We start from the raw sequence: 20569 nt of genomic DNA, 5'->3' as shown, positions 1-20569 counted from the left end.
CTAGTTACAAATTTTTGTAATTTTTTATTTAATCTCATCCCCAAGAGGTTTTGTATTTATTATTTACAAAAGGGGGATAACTTTAAGAAAATGTTATTTTGCATTTCATCCCCTCAGTGAATTGTAACTAAAGGGGGATAACTTTTGTAAGTTGTACTCTGTTTTTCATCCCCCATGTTTCAACATGTCTTTAAAAGGGGGGATAACTCTTATCAATTTGTAATTGCAGAACAGTTGTATGTCCTCAGTTTTCCAAACAGAAAGTTTAATAGCAGTGTGTAAATATTTTATTTTTGGTTTGTATATATAACAAATGAAGACAAAAATAGCTGTTGGGAATTGAAACTTTACAACAGCATTAAATAGAATACTGATGCTTGATTAAGCTCTTTTTGTGGCAAGATATTGCGATAAGACTACAGCTGTAAGAGTAGCTGTTAATAAACTTTTAGAGTATTTTCAATTTTAGTAACCATGGCAACATCGTTCATTGAAATCAAAAATTGATATACAGAATTATGTATCTTAGTGTAGTCTACTTGTATGCCAAGTTATGTTGAAATCAGACCAAAACTGTCGGAGAAGTAGCATTTTAAAAGTATTTCACAGAAATTTCTTTTTTTAGTAACCATGGCAACATCATTCATCGAAATCAAAAATCGATAATCAGAATTCTTTATCTTAGTGTAATCTACTTGTGTGCCAAGTTATATTGAAATCAGACCAAAACTGTAGGAGAAGTAGCATTTTGAAAAATTGTTTACAGACAGACAGACAGACAGACAGCTAGACAGACAGATGGCCGGACGCCGGACGCATTACTATTGCATAAGCTCTTCTGGTCTCTAACCAGTAGAGCTAAAAATTAAGTTTACCTATGCATTATCTTCTTTTGTATTAGTTTTAGCAGTCATGATCAATGCATATCAGACAGCTATAGTAATGAACAATAACCAATAGATCTTAAGATAAATGCCTGTTATACATACCTACAGTGTCACATCTACTGAAACTCATGGAATAACTGTCTGCTATATTTGAATTTTCACAAAGTTTCAAATCCAAAAGATAAACTTCTACTTTACAGTGCTTGACAAACATTCCTTGTTCAATCACTTTCCTTGCAACTGGAACCTAAAAAATAATACCAAATGTATTGAAAGGAATTTCACCAAAAATCACCATGTGTACTCACTGATAAATCAGATTTGGGGTTGTAAACTCTATGTCACACTTATAGGTAAGTCCTAAAAAGATAATTCATATTTTTTAGCTCACCTGAGCCGAAGGCTCAAGTGAGCTTTTCTGGCCCCAGGATCATGAAAGGTCTTAATCTTAAGTCAAAATCTTTATGCTGTAATATAATGTTTATGAGGTCAAGGAGACAAAAATTAGAATATCTTGTCAATGTTGTTTCAGAATATTTTTAATATCTGCAAATTTTTAGATGAATTCAATTAGCAATAAATATTTTATAGGCAATTGAAAATTTGACTTAAGTTTAAGCTTGTTTCATGATCCTGGGGCTAGATTACATTTTGTCCGTCGTCCGTCCGTCCGTCCAGCTGTCTGTCCGTCTGTCTGTAAACTTTTCACATTTTCGACTTCTTCTCAAGAACCACTGGGCCAATTTTGACCAAACTTGGTACAAAGCATCCTTGGGTAAAGGGGAATTTAAATTGTTAAAATAAAGGGCCAAGTCCTCTCACAAGGGGAGATAATCAAGACAAGAGGCTCATGGGCCACATCGCTCACCTGAGCACTAAGGGTAGGAAAAAGTAGAAAATGGCTTTTTATTGTAAAGTTTAAATCCAATCATGGATTTGCTATTTTTTAGAAAACGATTTTTAAAGAATTTTCCTATATATATCTTTAAAAACTTTGGTCGGCCATTTTGGCCCCGCCCTACCCCTGGGGGTCTGACATGATTTGAACAAATTTGAATCTACACTACTTGAGCATGCTTCCATATAAATATGATGAATTATGGCTTTGACATTCTTGAGAAGAAGATGTTTAAAGAATTTTCCTATATATTTCTATGTAAAACTTTGGTCGGCCATTTTGGCCCCGCCTAGCCCCGGGGGTCATGACTTGAACAAACTTGAATCTACAATACCTGAGCATGCTTCCATATAAATATGATGAATTATGGCTTTGTCATTCTTGAGAAGAAGATTTTTAAAGAATTTTCCTATTATATGTAAAACTTTGGTTGGCCATTTTGGCCCCGCCCTACCACGGGGGGTCATGATTTGAACAAACTTGAAACTACACTACCTGAGCATGCTTCCATATATATATATGATGAATTATGGCTTTGTCATTCTTGAGAAGAAGATTTTTAAAGAATTTTCCTATTTATTTCTATGCAAAACTTTGGTCTGCCGTTTTGGCCCCGCCGTACCCCGGGGGGTCATGATTTGAACAAACTTGAATCTACCCTACCTGAACATGCTTCCATATAAATATGATGAATTATGGCTTTGTCATTCTTGAGAAGAAGATTTTTAAAGAATTTTCCTATATATTACTATGTAAAACTTTGGTCCGCCATTTTGGCCCCACCCTACCCCCGGGGGTCATGATTTGAAGAAACTTGAATCTACACTACCTGAGGATGTTTCCATATAAATATGATCAATTATGGCTTTGTTATTCTTGAGAAGAAGATTTTTAAAAATTTTTCCTATATATGTCTATGCAAAACTTTGGTCCGCCATTGCGGCCCCGCCCTACCCCCGAGGGTCATGACTTGAACAAACTTGAATCTACACTACCTGAGGATGTTTCCATATAAATATGATGAATTATGGCTTTGTCATTCTTGAGAAGAAGATTTTTAAAGAATTTTACTATATATTTCTATGTAAAACTTTGGTTGGCCATTGTGGCCCCACCCAACCCCCGGGGGTCATGGTTTGAACAAATTTGAATCTGCCCACCTGAGGATGTTTCCACATAAGTTTCATCTTACCTGGCACAATGGTTCTTGAGAAGAAGATTTTTAAAACATATCACCAAATTTTCATTAATTCCCAATTATCTCCCCTTGAATGAGGGCGTGGCCCTTCATTTGAACAAATTTGAATCCCCTTCACCCAAGGATGCTTTGTGGCAAGTTTGGTTGAAATTGGCCTAGCGGTTCTTGAGAAAAAGGCGAAAATGTGAAAAGTTTACAGACGGACAGACAGCTAGACAGACAGACGGACGACGGACAAAATGTGATCAGAAAAGCTCACTTGAGCTTTCAGCTCAGGTGAGCTAAAAACCTTTGAAAATCATCTTCTCAAGAACCACTGGGCCAGAAAAGCTGAAACTTATGTGGAAGCATTCTGGGGTAGTGTAGATTCTAAATTTTTCAAATTATGACCCCCGGGGGAAAGGCTGGAATCCAACCATAGTAACATACATGAGTTATAAACTGAGGCTCATAAATTTCATAGGCCTGATTGATCTACGAGGAGTGATCAAAAAGTTTGCGAACTATCTCTATATCTACAAAACCACATTTCAGATTAGAAAAAAATTTCGTACACACATAGTCATACACAGGATCTATAAATAGCATATGCTGAATTAAGTTTTGCTCCTTGATTGTGACGTCACAATGCGAAAATGACGTCACTATGTAGGTCACTTGTGATGAAAAATGGTTGTCTCACTCGTTCAACAAACGACTGTAGAATTTATGGTATATCTTAGAAAACCCCTTGAAGTAGTGTATAATAATTTGTAAACAGTTTATTAAGAAAAATGACTTGCTATAAATTCAATCAATGATTGGATTGGTCGTTTTTGTGAAGGAAGGCAGATGGTTAAAAATGATACTTGTTTTGTTGCCCAGTAAAAGCAAGTTTGAAAAAAAATGGTTTTTAATTAAGCAATTAGCTACCGAAGACCTTTAATTTACACTTTGAAAAACAGTTGAATATTAAGACAATAATATGATTATTAAATACCTAAGATATCATTTACTTAAGATTTTAAACATATTAGATATGATAAAAAGGAGGCATCCATTCTCTATCCATCTTGAGTAAACGTCTCTCCCAAGACAGAAGATTTGGGTTTTGATGGTCGCCATGCTTATTTTTGGAAAGGAAATTCTTATCCACCCATTCTGTTGCCGAGATTTGACCATTTCTGACATATGAAAAGTTCTTTTTATAAAAATTAACTTGCATGGAAAGAAACATAAAACTCAGAAAAATCTTTCAGCTTTTGTGACAGAATGCTTCGAAGGGGATCACGTGACCACCTATATCACGTGATTCGCGCATGAGCAGAATGTTGGCAGATGTGCATTAAAATTGGAGAAGATTAATTTAAAATATAATCAACACTGAAACCAAATATTGTTTCTTTTAAGTTGGAAGTTATTCAATTAGTTCGTGAACTTTTTGGTCACCCCTCGTACAACACGGCGGCCAAGGAATATTTTATATAGGCTTAAATTCCACCTCAGAATGCTTTAATTTGGAAGTCCCAATGATGCAATATTAACTCAGAAACTAAAATGCAGAAAAAAATGTCCTAAGTTTTTACATTCATGGGCATTTTTAGAAAATCTTTCTTCTTGTAGGAAAAAGGGAAGCAGTTCACAAATGTTGAGCAGAAGACAAGAAACTCTGGCTACAAAAAAATCTGAGCTCTCTCAAAAACTAGAGGTACTGTGAGCGATGAGCTCACTAAATGATACCCCCCGCCTCCATATAGTTATAATGGCAAAGTCCATGTTTTGCGGAATTAACGATTACTATATACCCTCCCGCCTTTCAAGCGGGGGGTATAAAAAAAGAAAAGAAAGAAGTGAAAATATGAATGATATTCGATCAAAGGATCCAAATGATGAAATTCTGGAAATTCCACATGGAGAGCCAATAATTGAATAAGAATTTTTGAATTGACCATCTCTGCTCGAAATGCTTGAAAGCCCTTAAAGCTGTTGCCCTGTTGCTGAACACAGTTTTCTCCTAGACTGGAATTAAAAACTGTTCCATTTCTGGCATTAAAACACACTTTGAAATATGCTGAGGAAGGACCCCCCTCTACTCTTGACGAAGTATTTCAAGTAAGGTTAAACATTCTGCAAATAGTTGCATTTGAATTGAAATTTTTCATAATTTTACCAGGAATGAACTATATAATTCATTTATCATGTTTATTATGATTTATCAGATTTGTCTATTTTAACAAAAATTTTGTTGCCATGGTTGGAAAACAAGCAAATATTCTGTGAAATCTTTCAAGATACTGTATTACGAGTATAAAACATCTGTTACTGTTTTTTGCATGACTTCATGCATTTTCATGAATAAACGTGAATAATAATATTACATTTTTTTTGTTTACAAATAAGCAAGAATATTCATGAATGGTTCATGAATTTTATTCATTCATGAACATTCCTAGATAAATTCTACAAATTATTCATGAACAGTTCATGAAGATCCAATGAACTTATTATTGGACAATTCTTGAAATGATGAATCTTCATGTATATGACTCTTCATTATTAATTCATGAAAAAAATATTCATGAATATTCATCAATTTTCCTTCATGAATAAAAATTCATGATTTGAAAATGTCCAATAATAAGTTCATAGGATCTTCATGAACATTTCATGAACATTTCATGAAAAAATTCAAGAAAAATTCAAGGAAAATCATGAATTATTCATGATCATCTCGCAGGGGTTAATGTAGTCTACTTGTGTGCCAAGTTATATTGAAATCAGACCAAAACTGTAGGTGGAGTAGCATTTTGAAAGAATTTCACAGAAATTTCTATTTTTAGTACATGTAACAACGCCAACACCGTTCATCAAAATCAAAAACTGATGCACAGAACTATGTTACTTAGTGTATTCTACTTGTGTGCCAAGTTATATTGAAATCAGACCAAAACTGTAGGAGAAGTAGTATTTTGAAAGAATTTCACAGAAATTTCTATTTTTAGTACATGTAACAACACCAACACCGTTCATCGAAATCAAAAACTGATACACAGAATTATGTACCTTAGTGTATTCTACTTGTGTCAGGGTTCGACACTAATATTTTTAGGCTTTGGTCTGGCCGGACTAGTGCTCCTTTACTTTTACTAGTCTGCGGGAAATTTTATTATGAGTCCGTCAAAAATATAAAATAAAAATAGAATTGACATTGCAATGTACTTTTTATACTTTTTTGAAATAAACAAACCATTTACACATGAAATATTTTACACCAAGATTCGTTGAAATCGTGCAATTAGGTACTGCAGTCATATTCTCGATCTTGTTCGTTTTTCCTCTATGCATGATTACATCATCCAAAAATCCAACATCTTTCTTCATACTAAGTCATGATCTGTAAATGTTTAATTTCATACCAATGAGTCCTATAATTAAGTGCCAAATTGACTAAGAATTACTTAACTTCCCACCAAGAAGCCAGTGAAAGTTGTCGAGAATTAAACATCGGTGAATTTTTTTTTTTTTCCCCAGAAAACTTTGTTAGACCGTTCGGACTTATTAACCAGAAATTTTATTAGTCCAAATGAAAATGTATTAGTCTGAGACTAATGGACTAACGTTAATGTCGAACCCTGTGTGTGCCAAGTTATATTGAAATCAGACCAAAACTGTAGGAGGAGTAGCATTTTGAAAGAATTTCACAGAAATTTCTATTTCAAGTAACAACGCCAACACTGTTCATCGAAATCAAAAACCGATACACAGAATTATGTATCTTAGTGTAGTCTACTTGTATGCCGAGTTATATTGAAATCAGACCAAAACTGTAGGAGGAGTAGCATAGGTAACATAGTAATATAGGTAATCAAAGATTACGAAGCTCACCTCGACGAATGTTATCAGTTTAAGTAATGCAAATCTCACACATATTTTTTTATGCTGACAATAATATTCATGCAAGTTCTCTTTCAATAGATGCTAAAGTTCATTGGGGATTGACCTGTTCCAAAAACTTTAACCTGGTCACTCATTTGGAAAATGTAGGTCAGATCCAGCATCTGAAGCAAACCTGGTAGTGTCCATCCTTAGATGCATCATCCATGCAAATTTGGTTTGGGTAGGGCTTACAGTTACTTGGGAATGGACCTGCTCCAAAAACTTTAACCTGGTCACTCAACTGGAAAATGTAGGTCAGATCCAGCATCTGAAGCAAGTCTAGTAATGTTCATCCCTAGATGCATCATAAACAGCTAAAAATTGTCATAATTTCTTACAAATTTGATTTGAAATACCCCGGTAAATGAATTGACTTTGAAGTGTCAACCAATACTTGATATCGCAATTACTTAACTTAGTTAACTCTTTCGCGATGGAAATAGGAAACGTCTGTTGAATGAATGTTGGAGCAAATGTGCTATTGAATAAATGCAAGATTGATCATTGTAGAATTTATAAGGGCAGAAAAGTAAAAATAATCCAGGTTAAATACCTTGCTAAGAGATCACTGAACCAGTCTAATCAATTTTTGAGAGCTAGGAGCTAATCCTAAAATGTTACATTTTCAATGATTATTATTTTTAACTTAAAGCAGTCTCTTCTCATTAAATTTTCATTGAAAATTGTCACATTTTAAAGCTGATAAAATATTTTAAACTTTTCATATATGACAATCTACAATTTGGAGTTCAATCCTGGACAAAACATTGTACTTTCAGCATAAAATAGTTTCAAATTGAATCCTTTGATTGTCAATACTATAAACAATCGATGTTACAGTACCCGCATTGTTATTCTTTACAATTCTATCATGTCCTATTGTGCGTGTATCCTATCTTATCGTGTGTGTATCTTATTGTATCCTATTGTATCATGTTTTGCGTTTATCGTGTCACAAGGTCGTTTATCAGGTTCTATCGTGTACTGTATAGGGGATTAATTTCACGGGTTGTAATTTTCACGGTTTTCTCTCATCTGATACGATCGCGGTTTCTTGAATTCGCGGAATTTGGTATGTAGTAAAAGTTACTTCCCTTGTCTCCATTTAATCCATACCATAGCTACATGTAAACAACATTAATCAGCTTTATGTCTTTATTTCACGAACAACAGGGTAAGTTATTATAAAATTGTTAAATTTTATAAATAATTAATTAACACAAGTGCAGCTATTAATAGTCTCTAAACGTTAAATGACTTTCCTACATGCTATTACGATGAGTGCATGTGTACCCGAGATCTTCAATACAAAGCAGCGAATAAATACTGGACGGAAATAGAACTTTTTAAGTAGTTCTACGAAATAATATGATCCTTCTACACTTCCTTCGTCAGTAAGTTCGATATTTATTTGAATGATTTTTTAAAACCAAAATGTAGATAAAAAGTACATGAACTAACATGCATGATTATGCAGGTAACAAATACACGTGGTAACATTAGTTACGCACGGGTAATCAAAACCCATGGCCCACGTTGTTTTGATTGATGAAACGTAGCGTTGGCTATTAAAACAGCTTTTGAACAAACACAAATTATTATCTGCCGATTTGAATTAAAGTAAAGCGTGATAATTAAAATTAATTGAATGCCAGTACTACTCGCAATTACTGAAATGACCATGGACTGCACGAACACCTATATAAATCTATCGTAGTCTATTCTCAATTTTCCAAATAAAACATGGAGATTATTGAAAATTTATTCACTGTTTCTTGAATTCACGGATTTGTTAACACCGTGAATATAGCGAATATTAACACCGCGAGTTATTTTCCCCCTATACAGTATCATGTTTTGCTTTTATCATGTATCTTCGGAAACCCTCGCTTTTTATCGTTACTATAGGAAGAAACTAGCGAGGTATTCCGAGTTCCTTTTTCGTTTTGTTAACTAAAATAAGATTACCTTTACCAAGAAAGAGAAAAGATTTATTCCTTAGGTTTCCATCAAAAGCATAGAAGGAAAGGAATAAAGAAATAACATAATTAATCAATAAATTGATTTATCTATAATAAAATAAATAAAGAAAATAATTATATCATGGTCAAGCAGAGAGTGATTATCTAAATTTAAAACTTATTTCCGAAATGGAATAATCGATCCCATGGTCTTCTTTTTTTTAATTTATTGAATTGTATGATATTTTTTTCGTAAAAATTATTCATTTTTTCTTGATCAATTGTCTGATAATATTAATGTACTTACACCTCTGATCTGCATGTATGCACAATTATTTAAAATATTAATATTACAAAAATGATAAAACATAAGACATTGATCCAGATAACTTTAACACCAATTTTACGCTCAATTTTTGAATTTTTTTAATCACTATTTAATTAGCTAAATTCCTTGATATGTCTAAATTTACAACAAAAAAAAAATCAAAATTATAAAACATGAAATGCTCTACTCTATTTATCACACCGTGGCAGTTACAATAAAATAGAAGTTTTCTTATTAATTTTATCTTACATTAGTTTATCGAAAAATAATATATTCAAGAAAAACATGATGACTTTTAACAGCTTACCTTTTTGGCCTAGAAATAAACTGAAAATACCATGCATCTGAGTGTCAAATAAAAGAGTTTTCCTTGCCAGAAAACTGACACGAATGTGTACCTCTCTAATCAGCACACTGCCTTCCTGTGCGGTCAACACTCCCTCCCCCTTCTCCCCTATACCCCTAAATGAGACTTATGTTCACCGTCAACATACCTGAACTGCTCTCTCATCTTGTGTCAAATAGTATTTATTTTCGAGATTCTGTTCATAACTTGTGTGAACAACAATCGTTAAAGATTTTATTCTAAATAAATCAAATGATTGTACAATTTAAGGATTTTTTAAAAAACCGTTTCCTTGCTTGATTTTTTTTCTTGAATTTAAATAAAAATTCATATAAATAAATTTAATGAAATAAAGTCCCTAAACTCCAACCACTGATTTATTTCATTGTACGATGTTTCCATAATGACTATGTAAATAAGTCTTTTAATAAACTTTAAAAAAAAATACTGCACTTATGGTACATGAACTTTCGGATCATCGGGTTTTCTGTGTAATCAAGACAGAATTAATTCTAGGAAACAGTTTCATTGATCGTTGAAAAGGGTGAAATAATTCTAACATTCTAAACTATGAAAATTTGCTTGCATTCTTTTTTCTTGATATTTTACTATTTTACTATTATAATGAAACAAAAGAAGTTGTCTGATTCCACCGTGACCATGCAAGACGAGTAAATGTATTACACCGAATCAATTTATAGTATTAATCGATTTCATTCCGAACGTAACTTTATTTGAGAAGTCGATTTTATTTTTGGCTATTTGGTTATATCTTGTTTATTTAATTTTAATTAAATTGGTTTTAGACTTTCAACATCCCGCCCTTCAATTATGCCTCATATGAGATCAAGTCTATAATAATTTTTAAGGTTTTAATTCATTTGCTGACTTAAACCTATTTTAAATTATTTTAGTAACAGTACACACAGTCAAAGTCTAATTGCAATGATTTATAATTATTTAGTCAGAAAAGTCACATTTCACTCTTTTAATATTTATTATTTTTTGTGTTTTGTATTGTAAAGAAAATGTATTTCATCATTCAATGTTCATTAATTAATACGAGGTTTTAAGTATCTGAAATATAAATGTTCACATGCATGTATATGAGAGCTTACCGTACACCTACATGTACATGTGCAGTTGTAGCAGATTCATCTTCTGTTGACACAGTTTACATGTATTGAAGCAGAGCACTATTATATTAATATTTGTTTAGATTTCTACTCAGAAATTTGATTTTCTTTCGACGTGTAGTTGTTTCCTAAGATTTGAATATTTAATTGCAACCGCAGATTGTAAGCTTTAGACATTAAATACAAATATTTAATTTACAGCGTAAATTTCTTCTGTGAAATAACTAAGTTAGTACTTGTAGATAAATGTTTTAGGTACAAATGTATTTTTGTTTTCATTAATAACAAAATAAATTTATTTATAGTGTTTTATAAATATATAATAGTACTGTACAGCAGGAAATTAACTCGCGGAGTTAATATTTGCTATATTCACGGGAAAAGAAATTCCGCGAATTCAACATACAGTGAATAATTCTTTAAAAGATTTATAAGCCTTAGAATAAATTTAAATTTTATTATTATCTGTGATTAGATGTAGACTGTCTTTACAATTATGCGAGTGTACACGTAGCTGTTGGTGTTTTTAAAGCTTATTAATTGTTCAGTTATTTTCTATAGCTAACTATTATTATACCATCTAGTAGACGTGCGATGTAATTATTTAATAAAACCTACTTGTTTAATTTTACCCGTGCGTATCACTCAGTCATTACCTTTAATCAAGGCACTTACGTGGTAAACAGGGTAACGACAATTAATTAATTTCAATTAGATGAATAAAAGTTCAACATTTTGACTACGGTATTTTTTTTTTCTGATTTGGACCATGAAATAAAAAAAAATCTGAATGCGTAACATTATTTTGACTTCAAATCGAATCAGTCCGGTGTTTTAATTCAATCGGGATCAAAATCGACACAATATAGATATGACTTTCCTGTCTGATATGCGCGATATACATGTACAGACTTTCGTAAGATAGAGACAGGAAATATCAGTTCACACGATATATACCTAAAGAAAAATGCTTGCAAGTACTATTAAAGAAATTTATGATTTTCGTTTCCGCGAATTCAAACGACTGCGATTTGCTGAAAACTGAACAAATCGCGATCTTTTCCGACCGAGATTTTAACCTGCTATACAGTATACCAGTGAGAAACAGCACAAATCTATGGGATTTTTGTGCAACCATTACATGTATGTTCAAATACCCGTAATTAAACGATTCATAGATCAACCTTAAGATAGGAATTTCGACATTTTCAATAATAATCTCAAATCTCCACCTTTGAGTTGAAATTTAAAACAAGAGGCCCATGGGCCACATCGCTCACCTGAGCACATTGTGTAGGAAATAAAAGCAGAAATCACTGCAGTATTGAGAAGTTTACAAGGGGGTGGGGGGGTCTGGAATTTTAAACTTCCATCTACTTGATGATGCTTCCATACAACAAATGCCTTTGCTGTTTTTAAGTAGATGAACTTTTTCCAATTTATTCATTTGACCCCCCCCCCCATCTTGTGGCCCAGCCCTACCCCTGGGAGCCCTTATTTGAACTAGTTTGACGTTTTACTACCTGAGGATGCCTTCATATCAATATGATTAAACATGGCTTTTCTTTTTCTTGGGCAAAAAATTTTCCTTGATATTTCTGGGCAAAACTTTGATCCCCAATGGTGGCCAACCCTACCCAACCCCTGCTTCCCGTTAATGACTTGAACACACTTGAATCAACACTACGTGAGGATGCTTACATAAAGATATGACCAATCATGGCTTTGTGGTTCTTAAAAAACAAGAGGCCCATAAGTTTCATCTTTCCTGGCACAGTGGTTCTTGAGAAGAAGATTTTTAAAATATGCCACCAAATTTTCATTAATTCCCAATTATCTCCCCTTGAATGAGGGCGTGGCCCTTCATTTGAACAAACTTGAATCCCCTTCACCCAAGGATACTTTGTGGCAAGTTTGGTTGATATTGGCCCAGCGGTTCTTGAGAAGAAGTCGAAAATGTGAAAAGTTTACAGACAGGCAGACGGACAGACGGACGGACGCCGGACAAAATGTGATCAGAAAAGCTCACTTGAGCTTTCAGCTCAGGTGAGCTAAAAAAGTTTAAAGAAAAATTCCGATGTATTCATTCCTATGGAAAACTTTAATCGTCCATTGTGGCCCCGCCCTACCCTTGGGAGTCATGATTTGAACAAACTTGAATCTACTGGTACACTACCTGAGGATGTTTTCAAATAAGTTTCATCTTTCCTGGCCCAGTGGTTCTTGAGAAGAAGATTTTCAAAGATTTTTCCTATATATTCCTATGTAAGTCTTTGATCGTCAATTGTGGCCCTGCCCTACCCTTGGGGGGTCATGATTTGAACAAAATTGAATCTACACTACCTGAGGATGCTTCCATATTCGTTTCACCTTTACTGGCACAGTGGTTCTTGAAAAGATGATTGGTCAAAGATTTTTCCTATATATTCCTGTGTAAAACTTTGTCAATTGTGGCCCAGCCCTATCCCCGGGGGTCATGATTTGAACAAATTTGAATTTACACTAATGTTTCCACATAAGTTTCATCCTTCCTGGTCCTGTGGTTCTGGAGAAGAAGATTTTCAAAGATTTTTTTCTATATATTCCTATGTAAAATCTTTGATCATCAGTTGTGGCTCAACCCTAATCCCTGGGGGGTCATGATTTGAACAAACATGAATCAACACTACCTGATCATCCTTCCATATGAGTTTCATCTTTTCTGGCACAGTGGTTCTTGAGAAGAAGATTTTGAAAGATTTTTCCTATATATTCTTTTGTAAAACTTTGATTTTCAATTGTGGCCTCACCCTATTCCCTGGGGTCATGATTTGAACAAAACTGAATCTACACTACCTGAGGATGCTTCCATATAAGTTTCATTTTTACTGGCCCAGTGATTCTGGAGAAGAAGATTATCAAAGATTTTTCCTATATATTCCTATGTAAAACTTTGATTGTCAATTGTGGCCCCGCCCTATCCTCGGGGGTCATGATTTGAACAAAACTGAATATAGTCAAATAAAATTTCGTGAGGGATTTAATTTCCTTGATAATTGTTAACAAGGAAATAAATGAAATTTAATCCCCCACGAATATTTCTGCTTTCACAGTATATAAGAAATACCTGGCCCTGAGTTAGTCCATACCACTGGATAATTTTCTCCCAGCCTTCTTTAGGTATTAAAATATAATCAAGTTCATCAATTAAATGGTCTTTTAATTCCTGTGTGCCTTCTGCAATATAAAAAAATAAATTGCGTTTCATTCTTATTTTCAGTTTGGCAATAAACATGATAAAACAAACACTGAGGTCCAAGCACACAAATGTGAAAAATTACAGCAAAACTCAATTAGTAGGAAAACTGATATTGCAAATTCATGGATATAGCCAAGTTATCTTGGATCCCCAGATTTATAAATTTAACTAATTCCTTATATGGATTTAACGAATTACTGATATAGCAAAGTAATTTCATAGGTCCAAGTGACTTTGTTATAACCGAGTTTTACTGTATTTCAGAATCAAACACTGTAATTTAGGAAAAATACCCTATACTGCCATCAAATAAGATGCATGTAGGCCAAGTTGCTCACCTGGCACATTGGTTAGAAAAATAAAATTACTGAAAGTACTGATGGGATTTGATTTTAATGACGATTTCATGCAAGAGGCCTAAGGGCCTTGAATCACTCTTCTGATAAATTGTATCATCTATCACTTATATTTGAAGCCTCTAGGCATTTTGTTAAATAACGCCTTGAAATTCCAAAAGTGGGTCATCATGACATACATTTTGGTTAAAACACTCTGAGAGCCCAGGATAATCAACTAACAAAAAGTGATGATATTAAGCCTCTTATTATCTGAAATATTAAGATATAGCCATGACATTTCAAAAAGTAGGCCATGGTAACCTACTTTTTGGTAAACTTACTCTGGTTACTAAAAAGGAACCAACATGATGATAATATATGTTGTACAGTCCCTGAAACGTTCTACTTTCTCACCTGAATGGTGAACGAACGCAGAGCGAACAGTGAGTGAATGATATATGAATGCTTAACACAATTTGGTGAATGAAGTGTCAAGGGAGAACGGGGAGTGAACGCAGAACGCGAACGGAGCGCAAACGCGAGCGCAAAGTGAACGGTGAATGCAACATGAACGATTTATTTGGAATGCCTCCGATCTATTCCTTGCATTGAAACTATTCTGTTGTATTCTAATGATAGGTGCTAAAATATAAATAAACAATCAATAGATAAATAAATAAATGATTTTAAAAAATTTCTGCTTATATGTATGATGTTTAAACTCAATATTTCAATAATAGGATTTCTATTGCCGTAAAACATGTGTAACTGTTACCAAACATGTGTAATATAAAACATTAATCTGCTAATAAAATAAATATGCTTATTCTTTTAACTAATAAAATAGTGTGAACTTCAGAAGAGAAAACTACTTCGTAAAGAATGAATTAATTACATTGTACCACAGTTGTAAAAACCATATATTATATATTTCCGAGCAAAGGCCATTCCGTGTAAACGTCTGTTGACGTATTGCATAAATACACTTGTATTTTAAAATTTTAATGCAATAATATTATATCTATGTGTCATTTTTATTTTTTATGATGATTTTTAGCCGGGCTTATTGCTCAAAGAGCAATTGCCGGCTTATGTGATCCTGTTCAAGGCAGGATGTTAACCCCATAGTCGCCATTTCAAAGTTATGTGCAAAAATATAGTTCTTACTCTCAACCGCTTTTGAGATAATACAAACGCTAAATAAAGCAATAAAAATAAAACGAAGTTTTATCTATATAAAATAAACATTAGTAGTAATGACTTTGAAAACTTCATAAGTCAAAGAACATAGTTCATTAGCGTAAGGATTTTTGATAATCAGTGTTACCGTAGTTCTCTACAAATACGAGGTAAAGCAGGAGGGGGAACCAGACTGGCCTGTTTGTTTACATTCAGCTGCGGTACCAGATTAATTCTGATTCTGACAAAATCGGACCGTGGTATTAGGATTGAAAAACTCACTGTCAGTGTCTTATTATTTATATTGATAGTTTTAAAATAATTTTTTCATCAGAATATAAACGTGATTCATGTAAGAAATCCATTCTACTCTGTAAATGAGCCCGGCTCTCTGTACTTCTGAGTACTTTGATTTAGTAAAGTTCTACATGTACATGTATACATTCGTAGACATTTTCCGGCCTTGATTATACTCGGACAAGATAATGGAAAGAGGCATTCAAATTATTTGTAATAGATTAGATTTTCAGAACCAAATAAGTAATATGCTGTCATAATTTTTATTGAGCAGACAATTGTGTGAGAGATGGAGAGAGAGAGAGATTTAAGCCCCCTCCTCCATTCTCAGATATCTGTTGTATCAAATAACAAGAGGCCCATGGGCCTTATAGGTGACATGAGAATCATGCAACAACTTTCAAATGATTGAATTAGGTTAATGTTTTAAGGTAGATGCTATGACATTCAAAATTTTGAAAGAGGCTGGCATCATTGTTAATCCTAAACAATAAACTTAGCAATTGCTTAGTTTGGTTACTTAAAGGGGCTGGGTGGTCATGGCCATTTTTAGACTACTTCGATCTCCTTTAGAAGAAGAGCGCCATATAAAGATATACAAAAATAATCAAATTTTAAAATTAATATGTATGAAATTTTCTTTGTCAAATGATAGTTGACAGTTAAAGATATATCTAAAAATTTAAGTTGGTGGTTAATTTGTTGTTAATTTGTTGACCCCCAAGCCTCCTTAATACCCATAGGCAGGGTAATCAAATCAAAAGCCTGAAAGGCTTCAATGGCATCGAACAAGAAAAACAATTTCAAAAGATCTGCAGATAGGTCAAGTGAGTGATTTCGGTAACATAAAAATAAAATTTGAAAAAAATAGTCTTAACACAAATACAGTATAGGGCCTTATAGCCTTATGTCCTGGTCCGAATGAGTCAGGGTTCGAATTGACCAGACATTGTCAGAAATGGCCATGCTCTATATCAATCTAATTTCTTTTCAGTCAATCGAAGACCTATGAAGGGTTTCATAAATTATTCTTATTAATTGCCATTGTCAGAGCGTTGTTCTCTTGTATAGTGATTGCATCTTAACTACAACCATAACTCTAATGTTACAAGTACGATCCACTTATGACATGGCGCGTTAAACAAATGGAGGAAATGGATAAGTACAGTAATACTGGCATTACTGGTCAATATCTGTTATCATCGGTTGTTCGGATAAAATTGAAGAAAGTAAAAGTAAAGCTAAGATTAAAAAATTCAATCTTGAAAGTCTTGTTGTATTCGTGTTTATTTTGTAATTATTTTATCGTATTTAGGATTGTTTGTATTACATTAATCAGTCCCAAAATGTGATTCATGTCATTCGACGCACCCTCTCTGTAGAAATTCATCCGCAACAACCATAACGTTTTTCTTGCGTAAAAATTCAACATAATATCGATGTTTTGTAGTAGTATTAATTGAAGATACAATTGATTTAATTTTATATTCAAGCTATTATTCATTGTGAACGTTTTAAAAGAAATTGGTTTACAGCTGTTGCTTTTTTCTATTGCGGATGCATCCACTGACACATACGGTCGCGTAAACCTGACTGATCGCTAGATGACGATCGACCAAGTTCCACGCCATAAAAATGCATATCAACTAATCAGTAATATTCAGCAATAATCAGAAGTGCCCCTACCACAAATGAACCCTGATGACCCTAGGTCCACACATTGCACTATTATCAAAAATGTTTGATTAATACATGTACCAAGGAGCAGATTTCAAACAATTCATTTTCAGTATATACATGTAAGTAAAGCCCCCCCCCCCCCCTGTCTCTATGGTATCCCTGACCCAGGGGCCTGGACATTCACAATTCTGGAAGAAGAGCCTTTGCACATCATTACTATAATAGTTCATCTGCTTATTACCCAGGAGCAGAGAAGAAGATTTTCAAAGAATTAATGTACGTATTTTCACTATAAATTCAATAAATCCCCGCCCTAACACCAGAACCCCTGACCCTGGGCCCTAAAATTCACAATTTTGGTAGAGGCACTCTTGCTCATCATAACTATATACTTAATTAGTTTATTTAATACCCAGAAGCAGAAAGAAGATTTTCAAAGAATAAATGCATTTTCACTATATAATCAATGGAGCCCTGCCCTACCACACCAGAACCCCTGACCCTAGACCATAGGGTCATAGAATTCATAATTTTGGTAGAGGCACTCTTGCCCATCATACCTATGTACTTAGTTAGTTTATTTGATACCCAGGAGCAGAGAAGAAGATTTTCAAAGAATTAATGTACATATTTTCACTATAAATTCAATAAAGCCCCGCCCTTACACCAGAACCCCTGACCCTGGGCCATAAAATTCACAATTTTAGTAGAAGCACTCTTGCCCATCATAACTATGTACTTTGTTAATTTATTTGATACCCAGGAGCAGAGAAGAAGATTTTCAAAGAATTGATGCATTTTCACTATATAATCAATGGAGACCTGCCCTAGCACCAAAACCCCTGACCCTGGGGCCTAAAATTCACAATTTTGGTAGAGGCACTCTTGCCCATCATAACTACATGTATGTACTTAGTTTATTTGATACCCAGGAGCAGAGAAGAAACTTTTCAAAGAATTGATGCATTTTCACTATATAATCAATGGAGCCCTGCCCTAGCACTAGAACCCCTGTCCCTGGGGCCATAAATTTCACAATTTTGGTAGAGGACTCAATACTGATAAGTATCATGCCAACAGTTTGACTGCTTGATGTCTAGGAGTAAAGAAGAAGATTTTTAAAAATTGCATTAATATTAGTGGTTTTGGTCCCACCCCCAGGCCCCATCGGGGGGGGGGGGGGCAAGAACCATAAATTTCACAATTTTTTCCCCTTCACCCATAGATGCTACATGCCAAAATTTGTTGAAATTGGTTCAGTGGTTTCAAAGAAGAAGCTGAAAATGTTCAAATGTTAACGCAAGACAAACGACGAACGACGACGGATGAAAACGGATAGCAATAGGTCACCTGAGTTTACTCAGGTGACCTAAAAATTCATATTATTATTTCTTTTCTAAATATTCCAGGCAGTGAAAGTAACCATTCTTTTGAAAATTAACAAATCCATTTGACAGTAATCATCAACTTTTATTTTCCTTCATCAACTTCACATGGTTCACATGAGGTCCACGTGCTTGTCCAGTTAATCAAAATCATTCGACACAGTGGAGGTGTGGAAATCTCGTTTCACCGAACATGCCGAAGTCACTTAGTATTTCCAAGAAGTTTTAACATTTTTTCCTATCAGTAATCTATAATCTCTACATCTGATTTTCGCATTTCTGCAGAAAAAATAAATGAATAATGGGAATATATACTTGGAAGTATTAAGTTTGAATTTGAAACATACTCCCTGCCAATTTAAAATACTACTGTCGGCACATGTATATTTTGAAATACTATTGTTTAATGACTGTTTTAAAGTTTGTTTTAAGACTGATTTTCTTGTGTTACAATACACATTAAATATTAATTAAAATATACTGAAAATACTAAGAATATGATTTCGGGAGAAAAGGCGTAGGGGAGGGGGGGGGGCTCTTAATCATACTGAATGGCAAACATATATTTACGTACAGTGAAGGAAGGAATTTTCCCTCTCTATTAATAGACTTTATATATGTAAAGTAGTAAAAAAATCATAATGCATTACATCTTAAACAGTTGGTCTTTTTTTTTAATTTAAATTCACACTGTCAATTTATCAATTTAATTCGCTCTAAAGATATTTAATTAACTGAATATCTGCAGTACTGTTTATAATTTTCAGACGTACATGTAGCTGTAACATGTTTTCCTGCATTTTTTAAAAATACATGTCAGAAAATTTTTTTTTGTATTCTTGTCTTGTAAAAGACTTGGATTATTATCCATCCATTAACAATTTGTTGTCTTTTACATTACAACAAAATGTTGCCGTGCTTGAAGTATTTGTACATTGACTTATTTAAATTTAATATTTTAGCATCGTTCTACGTACATGTAGGTACTTAATGTATTATTTTCCAGGGAAATTTCATGTATAAAGTAACAGCTAAGCTATAATAATAGAAATATAATAAATATCGTTGATACTTTTTGCAATGAAATAATTATTCTTCAAACACGATATCTTAGTAATTTAATTAAAAAACGTGTAAAATCCTTACCATCAAAATGATAAGTCCTTTCACTTCGGAGTTCCGAATGACAATAAAGACTGAACATTAAGTGAACGGTGAACGCAAGATGAATGCAAAGTAAATGGAACGAAGAGCGAATGGTGAATGGTGAACCTGAGCGCACGGTGAACGGTGAACGCAAAACTGTGAACGGAGCGTGAACGGTGAATGCACGCTGAACGAACCGTGAGTAAACGGAAAAATAGGAAAGTAGAAGGTTTCAGGGACTGTACTTACCTTTCATTAGAGGTGAATTGTCAACTGGCCCTGGGTAGGCACCCTGCTCTCCAACACTACTTAGGTCCCACTGATCATAGCCTACATACTTTTTCCACTGTTTGAACCATTTTGCATCAATAAGATACCTAGGAGAATTTATTTATACTTGTAAATTTTTATTTAACATAAAAATTGCAAATAATCATAAAAGTTAATCACATCTAACCTCACCTTCTTATTTTCTGAGTGAATTGGAACAAATGCAGTAACCCAGTTATAAACTAGATGCTGTCATGAGACAGTAATACCCGCACTAAGGTGTTTGCCTCTAAATGCACACTCCTTCAAATTGGGCTTTACCAAGGAAAAAGTCAATATAATTCAATAATTTACGTATGTATTCATC

The 20569-nt window shown here is 33.7% G+C and overlaps 1 protein-coding gene across 1 annotated transcript; it reads right to left on the bottom strand.

Moving 5' to 3' along the window:
- Positions 1-948: 948 nt before the first annotated feature.
- LOC134281128 (ubiquitin carboxyl-terminal hydrolase 15-like) lies at positions 949-20323 on the bottom strand (the record flags this gene model as incomplete). Its single annotated transcript, XM_062763595.1, has 3 exons — positions 949-1134; positions 13776-13885; positions 20182-20323. Coding segments are annotated over 3 exons (423 nt in total), but the record flags the coding sequence as incomplete, so codon positions are not given.
- Between the last annotated feature and the right edge of the window lie 246 nt (positions 20324-20569).

This window comes from Saccostrea cucullata, unplaced genomic scaffold (assembly GCF_032062105.1).
Source record: "Saccostrea cucullata isolate Sc308-1 unplaced genomic scaffold, CSIRO_AGI_Scuc_v1 ctg5364, whole genome shotgun sequence".
In the NCBI taxonomy this organism is placed as follows: Eukaryota; Metazoa; Mollusca; class Bivalvia; order Ostreida; family Ostreidae; genus Saccostrea; species Saccostrea cuccullata.
Note: the sequence above shows the minus strand (reverse complement) of the source record. Positions and strands in the feature narration are given on the sequence as shown.